At 40.4% G+C, this 21,006-nt stretch overlaps 1 protein-coding gene across 1 annotated transcript in view; it reads left to right on the plus strand.

Annotated features, from left to right (window-relative positions):
• Positions 1 to 5,155: 5,155 nt before the first annotated feature.
• The window catches only part of shank3a (SH3 and multiple ankyrin repeat domains 3a), a 122,097-nt gene continuing 106,246 nt past the window's right edge, over positions 5,156 to 21,006 (plus strand). The window contains exon 1 of the mRNA XM_076089871.1: positions 5,156 to 5,473. Within this exon, the coding sequence (XP_075945986.1) occupies positions 5,156 to 5,473 (318 nt within the window). The remainder of the gene's footprint in view (positions 5,474 to 21,006) is intronic.

The following is a 21,006-nucleotide window of genomic DNA, read 5'->3' on the forward strand; positions in this document are numbered from 1 at the left end:
AAATGTGGCCCCGGGTGACTTCAGTTTGTGAGTGGCCATGACATTTGCTTTACCAGGTGTAGAGGAGCGTGAAGCAAACTGTGATGGGGTCTGTGAACAGTTATCACATTTACTCCAGGCCACAGGCTATGTGGCTGGTTTGTCTAATCTGACTGTATGTAATGCTCTCCCACCCTCTCGCTGGCTCTCCCACCTTCCTTTTCTGTTATCACTCTGCCACCCTCCTTTTTCTTCCACGCTCCCTTTCTCCTATTTTTTTCTTGGCCCACTGACTGCCTTAGCCACATCCTCTCCGACCCTCTCTGCTTTATGCTACCTCAGTCAACTTACCTTTATCTTTCTCCCTCCCTCCTTCCTCAGCCTCCTTTTTTCCCCAGTGTGGACGTCTGGTAGGGGAGCATTTAGGGCTTGCTTGATGGCTGGCTGTAGATTTCAGTTGTATTTGTGAATGCCCTCATGTACAGCTCAGTGGCAAAGGACTTCAAGGCTAGCTAGGTAGATGTTTGAGATACATGCATACATTGCACTGGATCCATGCACGTACTGCTCTGTATGGTCATGAATTATTCACTTTGTTTTCACTGGACTGGAGCGCAAGAGATGGCGTATGAGGGGAAGGGGTAAAAGAGATCTGAGCCGAAGAGAGAAAAGGCAGTAGCTGTTAGCTGAGGCATGGGCGCTAGCCTTCTTATAATTCTAGTCCACTCTAGTTAGACAGAGGATCTGGACTGCAGTGTTAACCTATAGGCACTCATAGCTACTAAATGTTTTAAAGTTAGCCCTGTTGCCAGCCAAGTCTCTAAACAGGTGTAATATATCATCACACTATTCTATACACATTATTAGAGGAGCAGGGGAATTTTGTCATTCTACAATTAAAGAGAAAAATGACAAATGATAATTATTATCCATGCCCGGTATAAGCCAATGCATTTTTTTCAGGCCAGAATCAATGTCCAACTATTTAATGAAGCAGTATTTCTCATTTATTCCATTCATGCCGTATAGTTTAGTATTGTATATGCCGGTGTGAAATTATTTGATTATGATTTTTAATTATTATTAACCTGTGAATATTTAAGTTATGTTTTGATAATAGCTGGAACAATTAATCAATTAGCAAAATGTTTGCAGATATATTTTCTGTCCCACTGATCATTGAGTTACCCAAGTGTTTCAGTTCTAGTTGTAGAATGACAAACTCAGACACACCACAGATTCATGCCTCAATCTGAAATATTATAGATCTGCCAGAATAGTCTGTAGAACCCTGTGAACTGCACTGTTGAAAGTTAAAGGTGCATAATACGAGATTGGGAGCATTTGGATTGCCACTCAACGCCTCTCAACATGGCGCTGACGGTCGAGACGGCGTTATCAACTGTAACATATGAGAGCAGTGCAGAGCTGCGGCCGTGAGCTAGCCAGTGGGGCACGCTCACGTGCACTAACATGCACGGAAAGCACAAGCAGCTGGCCCGGCTATGTAAACAAAGAACGGAGAAGCTCTGATAACATCACACACAGAAGGAGAGCAACTTCATTCTCTCTCTCTCTCATTACTCCATTATATCTTTACATAGCAAATAGTGTTTTGCTGTTATATTAATTCGCTGAATGTTGGTTATTGCTCCTTAAAGGTCAAAAGAGGTTTAATCAAGATGAATGAAGAAAGTGTACTGCATATAAACCCCAATTCTTTATTCCCTAGCTTTTCTTGTTTTCAATTTGTCCAGCCAGATAACATGTTCCCTGTATGTAGATCTCTTCAGGTTCTGTTGCCCACACAGTTTATCCTCCACACAGTTTATCCTCGTATGATGCAAGTGGAATGAAATCCCTCCCTGGCACCGCCCCTACTATCTAGGGGAATCAATGTTGCCATTGGCAAGCCATTTTAGGTCCCTTTGCCACATTCACAGGACTTAATCCTTCTAATTGTGTGCTCTGGTGTTATTTGTTATGCAGTTCATGTATTCCGATATCGGTCATTAAAAAAAATTCAAGTGCAGGATTCTGGCTGATGATATTGACAAATACACAACTAAAAATGATAAATATCTTAAGTTGTTTGAAACTAATAACAAAATGTGTTGTAATTGGTTGAGATATGTTGTTAGTCCATTGTGCCAGTTTTACAGTAAGGGCACAGAATTGCTTTATAGTACTGTGAATATTGAGGCACCCTACAAGGTCTGGGTGAGAGTTATCAATTTCCCTTGCCCTAAAGACCTGGCAGGCTGTAGACGATGCAGGCAGAGTGATCTGCTAAATCCTCTAATGTATTAGGGCTACCTGCCATGCTGCTTCTCCAATGCTAATGGGATTATGCACTGTAGAGCTGTAGACTGTCCAGCAGTGGCAGAGTACTCGCATGCAAGCATCTGTAGTGCAGCCTGGGATGAATACATACCGCTAACCTTCTGCTTGATGAAAATAACAATGAGAAGTAAGTGTGAAAGATGCACCAATTGCAATTTTCTTGGCGGATTCCAATTTTTTAAAAGTCTGACCTGTTTCCAATTTTGGCCGTCATCTTTCTATGAACTATCATCGACAGCAAACACAAACACTATTGTAACTTTTCTTTAAAGGTCGTAAAGCTCTGCGTAGCCCTGCACTAAAATGATCAACTTCTCCTCCATATTTATCTTGAATGATGTTTATGGAAGAAAAGAAACATATCTGTCGTCTGTGATTGGTTCTTCCTGACACGCAGTTGAACTATGTTTGTCTAAGCCTCTAAGGGCTATTGTTGGAAAAATTCACTCAAGCCAATGTAAAAAATCATTAATCACAAGACATTTATTCTTGCAAGAAGGAACAGAGTTGAAACACAAACAAGTTGATGCATCAAGGCTGTTCGAAGATCTGTCTCCGAGTCTCTGATATTTATACTAAGTAAACAACATGCAGTGGGCTGGCACAGGGTAACGCACACACATTTTGCGCTCACACAGCGTAGTCTACGTATCTGGACACCTCAACAATTCGTTCTAGTACAAAGGTCACTTTCTCGTAAATCATGGTCGCAAATCAGGCCTGCGTAAGTATTGACTCCTCTACAGGTTTATTATGGCTTTCTTAGGGTAAACAGCTTGAAATGTTCTTTCGGCCGTCAACTGCTTCTTATTAATAGACTAAACATTTGCTGAGACTGGTGTTACAGAAGTTCACACGAAACCATTTGAAGGCCTCGAAAGCTTACGTGAGGCTTTGTAAACGCAATAATTAGTCATTTAGATTTTTCCCCAACAGCTATCTAAGGGGTTTATGTAAATAGGTGACTTTGAATTGAATCGTGGAGCATTTAGGATTTTCAAATACAGTAATATTTGTGAACTCGGAGCATATAGACAGAATAGCTATTTCATTTGTATTTTTGGGTCTCGATATCAGCAGCTTCCACGTCTTCTCTGGGCCAACTTTTGCCTTTCCATCCCGATGTCTGATGATTGGTAGAGCTTATGTCGTGATGCTCTCTCTCTTGAAACTCATACATTTACCTTTTAATTAAGTTTACAAAACAAAAATATGTATGTGACATGTGTAACCAGTGAGGACTTATTCTTCATTAATTACCCACGCAGAGGACACAGCAGAAGAATGTTGACGTCTGATTGTGTGTAAATATTCCTGGAGCCTGTATTTCTGTGAGAGTCTCTTGAATGTTTGTGTGCACATGTGTCTCCATATATATCTGCATTTGTGTGTTCACTGGAGAGCCAACATAGTCTTGTGCTACAGCAGCTTCAGAGCGTTCATCACTTGTATTCCCCCTGACGTGCATGCTTTAAATTCCATCCAATAAGAAAATGCTTTCTCAAGGCTGTTGGGTCAACTTGCACAATGATGACACTGAAACACAATATGGCATAGCACTGACTTAAGATCACAATTAATAATTCACAGACCTGCCACAAATATTTTACGCCACATTTTCTTTCATGACAAGCTCGCTTATTCAAATGGTTGCTTTTGAAACTGGCAATACTCAAGCTCTTACGTATTTGTGTTACACACAACGGGTACCAATCTCCTCTGATAAGCATTCCCATCGTTGTCCTGAGTTCAAGCTAATCTGACAGCATGAACTGAACCAGCATGTTAGTTGGTCAACACATCTTTCTTCATTAAACACGAAAGTCTCAGACTATGAAATCCCTTTGGATGCCTGTTTTACAAGGCACAGATCAAAATGAAGGTCAGTTTGACATTATTAGCCCTTAATGACAGTACCAGTCTCAGTGCTTCACAGGGCCTGCATGATGAAACAGAAATTGAAAACAACGCCCCTTTTGACAACGACCCTCAATGGGAAGAACTCCCACAAAAACCTCAACCTCTTTTATGACAGCTTGCTCTGTCTATGACTACGTGTCACTGTGTTTACATGGGAACCATTTAATCAGCGACACCCCTCGTAGATAAAGTGAAGCATGAAGGCCAAATCCTGCACGACATTGATCCGCACGAACAATCCCCCATTGTGTCCCGACGGCACGACAGCGTGCACTACAGCAAGAGCAACAATGTGTGACGGCAACCGTGTCGCATTATGGCCACTGTAGTATACATATTTAGCATATTAAAAAACTTTAGTTAAACACTATTCAAACACACGTGCAGTTAATACTAAATATCCATTTTCATGCAAATGTTGAGCAATCCTCTCCCTCTATTCTGCTTTTTCTGTTTTTGTTTTATCTATTTTGTTCTATTTAAAGAATAAATGTGTCTCTTTTTTTACTAATTGCATTAGGATTATCATTTGTGCAAATCACAGATTAGAGTTAAATAATGTTGCACCCTTTTATGAATGTAATTCCTTCAATCTTGCTTTATCTATGCATCTCTCCTCGGTTTTATTTCCAAGTTTCGCTGGTATTTATCTTCTCTCTGTGTTTTTACCCTTCATCTCTTTGTAATCTCCTAATACCCCCTCCTTTATGCCCATTCCCTCCCTGCCACCCTCCTCCCCTGCCTCTCTCTCCCGCCCTCTTTTTCTCTCCCAGGCGAGTGATGCACGCTGCAAACCGTGTGTGCGTGTAGTGTGAGCGAGAGCCATCGGTGTGTGTGTGTGTGTGTGTGTGCGTGTGCTTGTGTGTGTGTCTGGAGAGAGAGAGAGACATAGACCGAGCCCCTAACACGGAGCATGCCTCTGCGTCCGGCAGCCGGCAAACATGAGCCACCCAGCCCTCCACGGCAGGACCAGCAGCAGCAGCATCACACATACACATACACACACTCACACACACTCACACAGCCTCACACACACACAGCAAACGGCAGCCAGGGGGCCAGCACTGACCGCGGCAGCTCCCGGGAAGAGGACAGCGGTGTTCCCATTCCTGTCGGTGTTCCGGCTTTCCGTCCCGGTGCAGAGCGGAGCCACAGTGCGAGAGCACCCATGGAAGAGCCGACGGGCAACACCGTGGTCATCCGCATTGGAATCCCAGACCTACAACAGACGGTAAGAGCTCGTTCTGCAGCCACTGCTGGAGAGAGGATAAAAGAGAGGGGAGCTGCCTCTCCCCCTTCCTCTCTGAATGGGAGCTTTCTACTTCTCTTTTGTCTGCTTTTTGGATTTAGCTTCTTTTAAACATCTTCAGTTTTCTCTTTTTTTCCCTCTTACTTTGTCCTACGCACTCTTTTTTTCCTCTTTTCCCTCTCTTTCTCTTTTTGGTATGCACACTCGGTGGCTGTATTTGCTTGCTGGCTTCCGGGGGTTCCACTCCCCGCCTATTCCACTGATGTCTTGCTATTAAATCTACCTCATCATTAACTGGGCTTCAGCTGACTTTGACAACTGGCCACTTAGGGTGAGAGCGGGGGAGGGAGGGGAGAGGGAGGGGAGGGGGAGAGCAAAGGCATCAGGGATAAAGAAGGCTATACGAGGCATTATAAATCCACAGGAAGACACAGAGTAGAGAATCAAGATAGTTACACCTGAACTGTGAAACTTTCCCTCTCTCTGTTGCAGCTTCTTGCCCAGACAGAATAAGAGATCCAATCCTACATTCTTCTTGATACAATCTTTGCGCAGGAACCCTTGAAGATGTAGCCTGTGTCTTGTGTAGTATTGCAGCCATAGGAAAAAAACGCAGCACCATTAGACTGTGACATTGATCCTTTCCTCTGTTTATTTTCCCATTTCAACATGCAGCATGCAGAGTATTCTCTTCACAAAATCCCTGTGACCATACTGAAGTATGTTTCTTCCTGAATTTGTTTGCTGCAGAAGGTGGAATAGGGCAAATGTCCAGTTCCCAAATATGTTAATTGCATTCATTTTTCAAGCTCTGCTATTGTAAATCATATGGAGTCAGCAACAGCTATCCTGTCGTGTTTGAGTGATGGTTTGGGCACTACAACAACAGCCACTCTTGATGAATGGTTATGTGTATTTTAGCTCTTTTTAAATAAGTACTTCATTCTTTACTGTAAAGTAAGTAACATTAACATTACATTGTCCATACATCACAGGTTAGAATGATCTCCAACAGAAAGTGATTACCTCGAATTGCATATAAATGCAAAGAGGAAGAAATATTTTACCCATCATTGGCTGTAGAATGAAATACAGTGTTATCAATCCAACACATCTCTAAGCTATGCTCTCTTTCTCCCTGTCAGTAGCATGTGACAGAAGATCACACTATTAGAAAGATACCATGTGACATTTTACATGTAACAACACAGCATTAAGCCTTTTATTACTAATATGCCCCTGTGTCAACACTTATACTTACCCCTCTTCATCTGCTCTCACATTTCCAAAGGAGACATCATGGACTAATGGCAGAGCAAACTGCAGATTAAACCTTTACAGACAGACTATTCCTTCTCAGGTACTCGGTTGGCTTTCTGTGGGTGGTTTAGTTTGAGTATGCTTTGGATTCTTTCTCCAGACATTGATAGCAAAGGCAAGAGGCTGCTTTTCTGTTTGTTATTGTCGATTACCTCATTGTTGTTGGCTTCTTGGCTGAAATGACCCATTGTATTTTAGTGAGGCACTGCATGCAAGAAATCAAGATAGGAAATTATAGGAGAGCAGTTGAAAAGAAAGCAGAGAATTCCCCAAAGGTGCTGCAGAATCGCTGTCTGTGAACAAAAACTGCTCAAACACACGCATGGACGCACGCACACATACACACACACAAAGATGTACACACATTATGTACTGTATGCACGCATACACAAGCACACTTCAACATGCTTTTACATACTTGAAAACACTCGGAACACAAACATGCACACAGGCCCTTAAATCCTATTAATCCTATTGCCAAGGGACTTCCCTTAATGTGCTTATGTGATGTAAAGATGCTCAACAGATCATTCGTTTCACTTTCAAGGAGTCATATTTAAGTCCAGTATACTGACGAGCACATGCAGCGTGACATTGTGATAGACAGAAAGAAAAACAGAGAGGGAGCCTGAAAGTCTGACAGGCAAACATAGAGGCAGATGACAGATGGCCAGACTCTGACAGTTTGAATCTTTTATGGAGCAGTCAAAAGTGACTTGTGTGTACTCTGAGTGAGCAGGAGATTACACTAGAATAGTCAGCCTGAAGTTGGATTACACACCTCCTGCCGTGTTTCAAGCCTGGATCAGCAGAATGTAGCGCCATGCAACACTTTTCCTTTTCAGCAGGAGAGAAGAACAGCACAGCTCCATGTGGTAGAGTGAGTTCTAAAGTCCAAAATGACTTAATCCTCACACTTCTAAACCAAGGCCATTATTGCATAAAAGAGTTTCTCACTCCTTGGTGCAACACAAGTACCAGTCTTGGTAGTATGGGACAGTAAAGCTGCATTAGCAGTTGATACCGACGTTTGTTCAGTCAGATTTTTGGGTAGATTATTTGCGAAAATGGTGCTTTTTTTTCCGTAACATAGATATCATTTGTCACTCATCATATCCAACTCCACCAAAACTCTATTTCTATGGTTGGTTGAAAAAAAGAGATCGCTTCCCAATACTGCTAATGGGTTTCATTCATCTCCAACAAGAGAGGGAGACACTGACATAAATAGTTTGCCTCTCTTGTTGTCTCTTTTTTTGCATTCCCTCTCTTTATTCTTTCACAGAAGGTAATTTACTGTCAGACGTACAACAGTGTGATGATGATTATTCTACAAAATAAAAAAAAGGGAAAATACCCACCTTTTCCCATCCATGCACTGCGTGTCGTCATCGTGTCTGGGTACTTTACCATACACCTATACGTTTGAGGCGTCTGTGCAGCACGTTTACTGCTTGGAGAACAGTTTGGTTGATGGTTGTGCAAGTCCAGAATCTCGGCTCCATCATTCTCAGCCTCCCTGTTCTGGCGTCTCACATGGATGACTTAGAGGCCCCACCTTACCAAGTGCATATTTTTGTGTCCACTTCACGCGTACTTGGTTGTGCCCATGGCCGTACCTACCATTGAGGTCACTGATGTCTGGACGTCAGTGACCTCATTTGATTACAACAACTTGAGGGAACTGTACAGGCATGGATTCAGATAACTAGATAGTTTAATGAGTTGACTGCTAATAGTTCAATGCCATTCATCCCCAGACAGACATTATCTGACCAATAGCTTCTATGTGGTTGTGCTATGTTAAACAGTGACCAGTGATGCCCGAAGTTTAGTTTCATTTTCACCCCTATGTAGCCCACATGTGTTTATTTCCTTCACTGAGACAGAGAGAAATTAAACAACTGTCAATCAAAGCTCAGCTTTGAGAAGGCAAAAGATACGGGACAAAATAAGGTGACTGAGAGAGAAAGAAAGAGAGAAGGTGATGGGGGTGAGAGACAAAGAGCAGGTACTATGGACTGTGTCCAGGATAGGGTTAGCATTATGTCTCTGTGATGTTCAACAAAAACTCACCTGATCAGACTCAACAATGACATTACCACAGAAATATATATGTCCTATGGTTGATACAATGGAATCTATAGGCTCAATTAAACAACCAAACACCTAGCATAATTATGTAATAAAAGTATTATTGTATAAATAAATCATTGTAAGATACCCATTTTGTTTACGTTTTAGTACTGAGACACATTTCTATAATTCAAATCCAAAATGAAGCAAACTCGAAAAAAAGAAGGTGTTTATAATTTTATTAAATTATTTTCAATAAATATTGGTAGGATAGACAAGTGAGGAATCACAGAAAAAGGGACAGGCACTGAATACAAAGGTGGAGAGAGAACAACAGTGTGAATTCTCTTTTACTAATCATTATCAGCATTCATTTTCAGATGTTTTCTGATCATTTCAGCCTCTTCTTTATGTTCAGTATGAATCGTTCATTGCAACATTTAACCTTAATACACACATATTACTTCATGACAGACCATGTATGCTAATGTCCAGCAACATGGATTTAAAGCTATTGTTATCAAATGTTTGCCCTTGCATGCCCCTGAACCTCGCTAGTAAGCCCAGGCTCAGTTTTTGGACCTCTGTATTTCTTAAACCATGTGTACTGCAATGGTTTTGCCATATTCAGTATATTGTTGCTGCTTACATCATACACTCTTAAACTGTGTGCCTTACTCCCTCAATGGCATGTTTGCACAAACTATGGTTTGGTCTGTCTCCTCTTTTGACTGTCCATGTTCCCGTGTGGGGATTTGCTTTCCAAGGTATCTCCTCTAACCTCATTTTAAGCACTCTCCATATCTGCTGCTGGTTTGAGATATTCTCCAAGCTATTTATTTTCAGGAGCAATTTTACTGATGTACTCATAGATGCTTCATGCTTCATTCAGAACACTGGCCTTGACTCCTCTCGAGCTGGCATACAGTCTTCGGAGGCTGGAATTACGATAAAATGATCTGTGAAGATTTTTTATGTTATTGATGTAAAGATCAAGATCAAGAGTAAGAGTGTGACAGCCTGCAAGCAAGAGAAATTAAACTTAAATTAAAATGTAACTTCAATTGGTTTATTTGATTACGAAGAAAACAAAACCTCACAAAAGCAGCAGAGTTGCAACAAGGACGACGAGCCAATTGCCATAGCTACGTTTAAATATCTGATGATGGGTAGCGCTTCTGTAATGGCCTCTCCACTGCACTGACAGTTGAGTACTGGAATCGCAAGTGGAATCTCATCTTCTTCTAGCCGCCCTGTATCCAGTACCTGCTATGTAGCCTTCTGGTAGTTCGATCTTTTAGTCCCAATTATCATTTTCTTATCAACGACCATCTTTCCACACTGCCAGTCTCAATGAAATTCATCCATAGTTGTTGTGGTTCCATTTAGGGTGATAGTGTTGTTTTGCCTTAGCCAGTCAGAGTGGGAGCCCTCTTAAAATACAATTGCTCCAAACTGTACTTGTTGGTCTGAGGAATAATCTATTACAAGATAGGATAGTATAGGATGAACTTAATTTACCCCCAAAGGAGACTGGAATGCCACCATAAACAAAGACATACACAATACAGCAACAAAGACAGAGACACAATGTACACAATATGTCATCTACACAATGGATAACACCAAAAATGGTCATTGAAGGGAAACACACACTTCATTGCAACATTGATAGGAGGGACAGCAAAAGCCAAGTACACAATCAATAAGAGAGATCAGTAGCAAAATCATAACAACAAAAACAATGCAGGTATGCAATGTACAACCACGCAAACAGCATGCTATGCAAGTAGTTGCTGCATGCAGTGAATTAATAAATAGCCTAACTGCTGCAGGAACAAAAGTGTTCTGAACCTTTCAGTGCAACATTTTGCCAACAGGAGCTGGTTGCTCCTGCTAGTCTTTATTAAAGTACTGTAGAGAGGATGGTCGTCGTGTAACAAAACACTCCTAAGCTTCCTTCTGGTTCTCTGCTCTGTGCTGGCTTCCAGAGAATCTGGAGTCAGGCCAATAATGGATCCTTTCTTCTTGATCAACGTATTGATTCTGCTCCTATCACAGCTGTAATGCTGCCACCCCAAGAGACAACTGCATAGAAAATCGGATGCGCCAGATGGGAACTGTCTGCGTATGTGTCCACACTTGACACTTTACTGCGACCTGACTGAGCGGATATTGATTGAATAAATTTTGTGGTCAAAGGAGCGGCTGGAAAACGGAAGACAAACACATTTTATTTCCTGTAAAAAAATATTTTGCTGCTTACTCTTCCTCCGTTCAGTATTAGTAGACTTGTTTTATTAAAGAATAGCCACTAGACAAGCTCCGCTAATTCCGTGATCAACACAGAGTAACTAACTCCTGTGTGCGGGGAAGATGATGCAGGACTTGCGTTTGATAAATCTGAACTAAATATGAGCAAGGCCACCTCGGCATGTGGTTTGACTGATTGGATCCCAAAGCAAGAAAGATCTGATGTCAAAGCATACAGACTTGACAGTTAATATGTCCTGGTTGCATTGACAAGACTGTTACCATGGTCATTTATTGAATAGCTTTTTAACTATAATTGTAAGCAGATTAAAAACAAAGCAATAAAAACAAAAATATATATATTCTCCTCGGTTGTGGACAGCCCTAGATAATTGGCACCAATCCAGTGCTGTAGTTACTTGAAGAGACTCTCATGTTATCCAATTCTTCATGTTATTGGATGGCTGCTGCTGTGATAGTGACTGGTTCCTGCTCTGGGAGAATGTAGTCTGAATGTAGTCTGCTTTTACATCTGTTATCCATTGAGCATTGGTGCTATGCGATGATTGTTTCCCCCATTATGCTTTATCAGTAGTCTTCGGCTTTGGCTATTGGCGGGTCTGCACTTGTATTGCACTGTAGACAGTTTTTTTTGTGTTCAAAGCATTTAGAATTTTGGCCGGTGATTCTCTGCTGTTTTTCCTTAGTCTGGCTGCCAGCATTGTGAACCTTTTGTGAGCAGTGTCCAAGGCCTCAGTTAAGGACATCCCATCGTATTTCTTTAGTCACCTTTAGTTTTCCAGTGCGGACACCGGTTTTATCTTGCTTTCATGATCTTGATGCTGACAAAAATGATTTGCGTCGGGTATAGTGGTTGTGGGGATTATGATATCTCGTCAGTACTCTAAATTTTGTAGTTGTGATAACAGCTTTATTTCTTCCATTTTAGAATGGTCAGACAGTAATGTTGAGTTTGAGACGTAAAGATATAATGGTCTATCTACAGTATATCACTGGGCATTGGACTTGTTCTCCCTATGTCAATTAATCTTTTTTTTTAATAACTTCTTGTACCAGACTGACCAGATTCTCTAACATCTGATATGGACTTTGGATGTATGATTATTTTCATTATATCCATTTCTTTCTGTCTCTTTCTCTCTGCTTCCTCTCTCTTTTTAGCCTCCTTTTCTCTTTTTGTCTTTTGTCCACACTTCATGTCCTTGTCTCTGCATCTGACTTGAGCCTTACACTCAACAGTGGTTTGACAGTTCCTCCAAACAAATTCACACACAGAGATTGACATATGCAATGTTGCATCAGTGATTGGTGGGCATCTCTCTGAAATGCCTCCCATGCTCCCAAGTTGCTATTTTTAGATGTATTCACAGTGGCAGCAAGGGCACAAGACGTGGCTAGCATATTCCTACATCTGTTTGCCCACAACAGCCATGAAGGGAGAGAGCTACAGAGAGATTTGACCCAGTGTGACACCGTTACCCTTATCCTTATCTTACTTGCCATTTATTCCTCTTCCATCTGTCCACTAGGTCCTACACAAAGAGAAATATTGCAGAGAAAGAAAAATGGGTGGAAACAAGAGTAGGGTAACAAAGCAGGAATGTGTTTTTAAATCAGCTTTGCCAAACCACTGTTCTTACAGAGAACACAAACGTTCCAGCGCTAGTATCCCCCATACAGACCAGTTTGATTCTCAGCTGTGAAGCTTCCACTCTGAATTGACCCTTCGCCAGGCCATCCCCCATGCTGCTACTCCGTCAAGCTGTCAGAGGTGCTATGGTGCCCACACTGACACTAACTTCATTCCCTGAATAAGTATTGTCTAATTTTTGAAAAAAAGAGATTTCAGAGAGAACCAGACAATAGGGTGGAAACAATGCGTTTGAAGGATAAATCCAGAATGTCAAACAGCAGCGAAGACAGGTTATAAAGATGAAGATAGAAGCGATAGCCTACATATCACAGAGTATCATAATTACACAAGTAATTCAACATTTAACCATGACTATCTAGAATCCACAAAATCAGCCTGAAAATGTAGAAAATCTGAAACAATTGAATGAGAGTCTATGGAGCGGCGCCGACTTAGCAAAGGGTCAATTCCTATTTAGCGCTATGCTAAACAAGCTTGTTCTTTGTTTAGTGCAGATATTAGCAGTCCTGCATTGGGGAGAAAGGGAAAATAACTGTGATCGGGATGTAACAAGAGACTTAATACTGTTTTTGGGAAAGTGCTTTTGATTACTAATAAATCAAATCAAAAACAATTATTGTTCTCTACGGGATAGCCAATTCTCATTTAAATCTGTGATCGGTTGATAAGTTATCTCTATTATATTCACTCACCCTGTTCACTTCTTCTCAGTTGTTTATCTGTCTTTGTTTTCCTTCATCTCTATCTGTCAGAGTCTAGTCTGAGAGAAACCTGGGAATAGATGGAGACATTAATATTAGCCCAATCATACTGAGCTTTTGTTACAGGTTTGGGCTGGATATTCATTGTCTTTGTGCAGGGGGAATAACCCTCGCCATTTTAATAGTATCTCAATGACCACAAAGGAGAGGACAATATATTTTAATATGGGATTTCTTTTTCTAGGCATAGCATAGTGTGGCCTCCACCAAAAGATGACATTGTCTACTTTGTAATATTTTATCAGACTTAATCTGTATGAGTAAAATGTTGAATTGAGATTGTATGAAAAGTGGTAAGAGCTCTTAAAGGACCTTGAAGGCGATTGTAGCAGTCAATACATTAATACTATACTCTCTACCTTGCTACCAACCTCTTGGAAATTTACACACTAAAAGCTGCTACATTTCCCTTAACAGCAGGGGAGATCGGTCTCTACTTTTGTATTCATAGTGAAATGAGTCTATCTTAGCAGTAGCTCAGAGGTAAGCTCCAAAGGTAGAACATCTTTGCTTTTCACTCTCCTTGTCCTTTGCAGTGACAGTGGGGTGTTATAACTGTTTTAGAGACCTGTTTGTTCAACTTTATGTTCATTTTGAAGCCCGTAGTTTGTGCTGCTACTGTGTACTGTGAGATATTTCTAATATTTGTGCTCTCCTTCTACCCTAGAGAACAGTTTTGACATCATACAAAAATCTTTTTGATGTATAATTAATAGTGCATTTGAAATGTGCCAAACCCAGCCCTAGTAGTCATAAATGTCAGGGAGTAAATCCAAAAATGTGAAATCACAACCAAATGCATCAACTATACTGTCTATTTGGGGTTGTTGCGATATACTGGTATTGACGATAACCGTGATATTTGAAAAAGATAATATTGATGTCAAGGTAATAAGACACATATGATGATATTGTGTTAATAATCCATGCTTTAAAGTTATACTTACAGACTCTCTCCACCACTTGTATTTTGAGTAAAATGAATTTAACTGATAGCCTTATTTCGATTTTCTTCTGCAATTTTCTATAGATATCGCAACATGTTATTGTGAATTCATTTCGAAAATCTGATATTGTGACAGTGAAGGGATTTCTTTTTAATAACCATAATGTCTTTCAATCCCATAAAATCACGTCCCTTTACTTCTTGTTGTTTTGCAATTTTTTATTACATTCGACATCTTTACCAATAGAATTTAGAATGTAATGAGTTTGACCGTTTGATTCATTTTCTGTTGTTTCGTCGTTACATTATCTTACATTCATTGTACATTGAATTGATGGCTCAGTCAGTTGTCCAGTGTGGGCTAAACGCATAGATGTCTGACTTCTCCATGGCCTGGTCACACACCTTGTTATTTAAGAGCAGAGAGATGCAATCTTGTCTGACTCCCAAAGGGTGAAATCTACCTGTTACTGTCTCTCAATACCTTTGTTTTTAATTGTATGCTAAAAAGAGGGATACTGTGTGACTGGCAGTGAGGGCTAAAACAGGGACAGAAGGTAAAGAAAAGAAGTGTTTGACAAACTGATGCATCATAATATAATCCTAAAGCTGGACCTCACAGTGGATGATTGCGATCCTTCCCACATGACATTCAGTCAAATATTTTCATCACCTACACAAATTTAATTGAATTATTTTTTCTTTTCAAAGACGAGAAGAATCGGGATCAAAAAAACTAAAATAAACCAAACTCTTTCAGAACGAGTTTTCATAAGAGGAGTGTAGTTTCCACATTATTGAACAGTATTTAGTAGATAAATAATTACACACACGTTGGATATAACTAGTGAAAAGCAGTACATACAGAACCAAAACAGCCTGACCACTATTAAGATCAAAGATGCTGTACCACAGCAAAGTATGAGGCAAATAAGTGAGAAAAACAAACAATAGCAGGAATTCATAATGACTGTTTGACGTCTTCCAGTTTGCCTTTAGTCCCCTAAAGCCCTTTTCCAACACTATATAGCATGATTGTTTTGGGGGTATACTTTTTAAATTATTAATCCATTTCTGCTGTAAAATATAAAGTTTGAACAAGTCATCAATTTCCCTTTAAAAATGTATCAATTAAATGAATTGTGGCATTGCTACACAATGGGGCAGGGATAATGACAAGTGTGTTATCATACTCAATGGTGATTGAAGAAACGTGTATGCTTGAACATCTTTAACTACAGGCCCCATTGGCCAATTTGAAAATTTCAGCAAGTTTCCTTGGCAACCAGCTAGGGTGCACTGCTGCTCGGCACACCCTGAGAGTAACTGGCTGAAGATATGCAAATTTAAGGAAACAGAAACTAAAGGGAAGAAAGGTTCAGAGGCAGGATAAATATGTCCTGTGAAACAAAAACATTCCACGCTTTAAAATGTGTGCATATATAAAGCGGTAAGTTTAAAGTCTGTTTATTGACTGCAGACGGCACTGTGCTGCCTGTCTGATGTGGCTGTTAAGATGCAGGATATTCCTCTTCGCCGTGATGCTGTGATCCTACACGAGGGGATGAGAAAAAAAGTGAACATTTAAAATGCGGTGTGTGTATAAGAGAGACTGAGGCAGACAGCGAGTTTGGCATAGACAAAGTGGTAGAGAAAGCTGCTCACGAATATCTGAGCAATACCAACTAAGTACTGTACATTTGTTGGTGTGCGAGCTGTGCACTGTGCACTATGTGTGCAATTCGGTAGTCATGAAGGTCTCCCATTCTTCACTCATTTTCCATTAGCGCCTCAAGTCTCTAAACAATTTCCATTTCGGGACGCAGTGCTGCTGCAAGAACTGAACCCTCTTAGTTCCATATACTGTCGGTTCTGTGAGTATAACAGATTATAACAGACTACTACTGTAGCAATGTTAACACTGTATTCCCACATCGAAAATCTACCAGATTCATAACCTGTGATTTGCAGGGCTTCAGAGAGGAGAGTTCAAGAAACTTTTGCGGTCATCTGGTACGAGCGAGGGAGAGTTTGCAGTACAAACGAGAACAAACACTGAATGTGAAGTGGCTGCCAGTGGCCACCGACCGGAGATTACAGCCTGCTAGCTCTTTACAGATTCAGGTCCAGGGTCCTCTGCAGATGAAAGATAAGGTTCCTCTGAGTCTCAGCATTTAAAGCTGCTCAATTTGATGCCAGAACTACAGATCTGTAATCTCTCCTTCTTTTCCTAGATCACAGTGTCCGTCGCTAATACACTCCCTCTGTTCTTCACTTTTTTGTCTCTTGCACACAGCCCCTCTTTTACAGTAGTACCCTAACCCTTTTCTCTCTCTCTCTCTCTCTCTCTCTCCCTCTCTCTCTTCTTCTAACTCACTTTCTCAAATGCACCCCCTACTAAACTGTTAAGACCTGCAACTGGCCTGCTACTTACTTATATGCAACATTTGCATACACCTGCAGACAGAGAACATATAGAATTGCAGCTCTTTTAAGATTCTGATCCAAATGTCAGTCATGCCATTTGTTACCCATATGGCAATCCTTGACATAAACCTTCGTGGAATTACAACCATTTGTTGCTGTCTTTGTAGATAATCATTTATTTGTGGGTCATTGTACACTATCTAGTACGATAAAATAGGCATTAAAACCCTTTTTTTCCATCACTGAGATTAATGTTGTACTGCTGCTATAGCACTCAGTAGATTATCCACACATCCTCGCTTTCCGATCTGCTTTCCTTGACAACATACCACTTCAACGCAAATCAAACTCAACTATTCGTATCAAATGGACAGCGTGAATCACGCACCATTGTCTATAATTAGGGAAATTCCAGCCTCAGCATTTTCTGTGTGAATAGAGTGTGTAGTGTGTGTTCGCACGGTGTCTCTCAAGGTGTCTGAATCTTGATAGTAGCTCATTAATCTGAGTTAATTGAATCAATGCTGTTTTCCTCTCCTTGTCCCAGGGGTATAGTATGGTAATAGTTCAGATGTAAACCGTGGGGTGCTGTGTTCACTTAATACTATGGGATTCGGAGATTGACTCAAAAGTCCATAGCTGCGTTTCTGTTAGAAGAAGTTGGTGCCGGCCCACATGTCCTGGAATATTTCAATATCTCAGACAAATGGGAGAAATTCTGTTCTGCGCATACGTTAGCCTTTAGCCTACACTTTAATTTAAAAAAATTAAAAAGTTAATTCATTTTTTATACGGTAATATGTGAGGACATTTAATTTTAGCCTGTTTTAATACAATTCTAATGGTGCTTGTAGGGAATTATTTTGAGTGGACATTATGACCGGAAAGATTGAGATATGTTAGACTTCAAAAAATGGTACCAGATAATGAAAACCCTGATACATAGATCCACAGTTAGTTTCCTATACCCAGTAAGGCTTAAGATTAAAGAGAGAGGCTTGTTCACCGTACTGATAATACCCCATATCACACAGATGTGTGCTGTTCAGAGTGAGCTCAGCTGTAGTATGTGATTACCTAAAGGGGTCAGACGGTCTCATTTTACAACAATTGCGTGTTTACAACAATTGCGCTGGCTGGGATGGACGCAAATGGAGACATGCTGTGTATATATTTGTTTGTCCGTAGCCAGATGTGTCCTCATGACGTGCTCACTTTTAACGGCAATGTTTCATGGTTGACTTGGGGCATGCAGTGACGGCAGGATGAGAGAAAGATAGCCGCTGTTTGTTAGCACCTAGGTGGCTGAAGAGATTTCATGCAACTGATGCAAGAAGGATACTTACCGCCCATGGCATTTTATTTGAAAATGGTTTCAATATGCTGAATTAAATGTTCTTTGATATTAGGTTTGGATTGATTGATTTTGAGTCACCATTAATGCATTAAAGACTATGCAGTGGGGCCTTTAAGTTGTTCTTGTTACAGAACCAGTTTTACTCAACTAAACTTAAAATGTAACGACAAATGGGCAAACTACCAAAGATGCGTTTAAGAGAAAGAAGCTCTTGCCTGTTCAGCGCTTAATAAAAGACTGAGACAAACTACTGACCAACACTCATACTATCAAAGAAATGTATTCATTAAAAATTTAAGTCACAGCATAGAATATCAGAAATCTAATTTATCATAGGTTACTGCTGTGGTCGATGAATATGCTTCTCAATGCTTTATTGTGTGTGCGTTGTTGTAACACATCTTTCTGATGTGAAATTGCTTCCCACGTGCCCTGCATTACAGTGAATGTAATGTGTGGCCTGATGCCGCTGATGTCCTGTTTAATATCACATGGTGTTTGTCTTCTGCTACACTCTGGTGCTCTTCTGACAAGAATGTAAAAGGTCAAGATGTTTTCTTCCTGGCTTTAATATTTTTGAAATGTTGTCTAATTGATATCTGCTTGAACGTGTACATTATTGAAAGCTGATGTTGCGATGTTTTTTAAGTCCAGAATAGGCCGGTTGACAATCATCACTGATTCTCACTTGAAAACACACTATTGGATTGATAGACTTTTGTTAAGCTGTTTTCAAAGAACAGATAGTGTAGGTAGAGACTAAGGTTGTGGATACAGAGGGTTACATTTGGATGCCTGTTTATCTAACATATTTGTTCGTAGCATTTGCATGTAAAGATATTGTAGACAGAGAAGCAGGGTTGAACAGACCCAGGAAGGGGTATAAAGAGACAACGAGTGAGTCATTTACATGTCAGGCAATAACATGTGCTACCTCTTGCTGCTCATCTATTATAAATTGCAGCCTTAACTGCACTGTGAAATATGGAGGTCTGAAAGATAATACACTATTAGTTTGTATCCCTGTTGCTGAGTTTACTCCCACTGGATCCTCAGATTGAGACAGAGAAACATGTGCACCTACTATCTCTTGGACTCTGGCCAAACAGAAGGAAACTCAAAGCAGAGAGCCAGGGGAGGATAACAGGAGGATACAGAGGCAGTTCATGTGGTCTGTCTGTCAAATTAACCTTGTAAACATTTGTTCATAGTTGATTGCAAGCACAATGAGCATGCATACATACCCTACAGTCGAAGAACGCTATTGTTGAATTCATCCACGTTTTGTATGATATGGTGCTATACAAATATATTTGAATTCAATTGAATATATGATCTGGTTTCCAAGGGAACAATCACAAGTTAGCTTTGCTAGTGATCTGTATTGTCCCTTAAGGGCATTGGTTAGGAGGACTCTTAGCTCTTCCCACATCCAGTAGGAGAGTCAGCACTGTTAATTAGTGCATATGTCATCTGCGCAGCGACAGCCAGAGGTCTTGGGAGATGGCAACAGGGCTGGGTGAGAGTCATTACACTTCATCATCTCAACACTCCTCTCTTCTTCTTTCGCTTCACTTCACTACTTCTCTTCAATCTCCTTTCTCTTCTCTGTAGATGTATCACTTCTTGCTAAAAGGCAACAACAATGCCCTGTCTCTTTCTATTGTGGCTGGATGCCATCTGCGCCTTTAGAGATACCAAGTCATGTCTTGCTCCATGCATCATCCTTGGTTGCATAATCACTAACAAACGCACACAAACAATACAGATAGTAAAGCACTTTTGGGCCTTGATTTAAATTTAGATGGGGAATGTTGTAATGCGTGTTCGTTTTCACTTAGTCGACCTGTTTGCACTTACTTGAACTTGTGTTCACACTGGTTTGTATTTTTTTATTTCCCACTCAAACTAAATCACTCCACCCATAGCTTAATAAGCTGTTGAAAATTCTAGTGTAATGCATTTTGCGTCATTTCTGTGGCATTAAAAAACAGAATATAGCATACTACTTGTGTTCATTAATTCAGAACTTTGAGCCAGACTTAATTAGATGATGCAACTATAATTAGATGATGCAACTAGTCAAGAACAAATACTTAGTTCCTCCCATCTTGTTTTTAGAGACACACCTGCAAAGTCAGTTTGGAGGTAGAGGAGCATGGAGTTGAGCCTTGATTGTGCTCTTCTGTCCACGGATTGTAGAATTATAAGAATGAATGTGTTTGTGGTTCTTAGAGGCCTACAGAGAAATTAACAACTTCAAACTGTTAGGATCTGGCAGAAGCAGGTTGGTCATTAGCAAGAATGACAATTAAATCATTGATATGAATACAATTGTTAATATCAATAGGATTATTAACATATATTAATAATAACGGGGCACCACCCTGGGATCAGGGACCAATAACGAAACTGTATATAAAGTCTCAAAATTGGTCAATAGTCAAAGTACTATTCCTCACTCAGAGTGAACAGTGAAGGGTTGAATCTGAGCACTGACTATCACAACAAAGCTCAGCAGTGTTGAACAGCACTATTACCACAGCAACAAACACAGCACTTATGTTACACAGCACTGAAGGAGACTCCCTGGTCCATAAAATACACAATACAAGATAACGGTACAGTTAAACTTAAAACAAAACAAAACAAGGTTAGAAACACACTATGACATATCTCTGCCCAGACAAAAGCCTCTTA

This window comes from Anarhichas minor, unplaced genomic scaffold (genome assembly GCF_050575085.1).
Source record: "Anarhichas minor isolate MPS153535 unplaced genomic scaffold, ASM5057508v1 ptg000011l, whole genome shotgun sequence".
Classification (NCBI taxonomy): domain Eukaryota; kingdom Metazoa; phylum Chordata; class Actinopteri; order Perciformes; family Anarhichadidae; genus Anarhichas; species Anarhichas minor.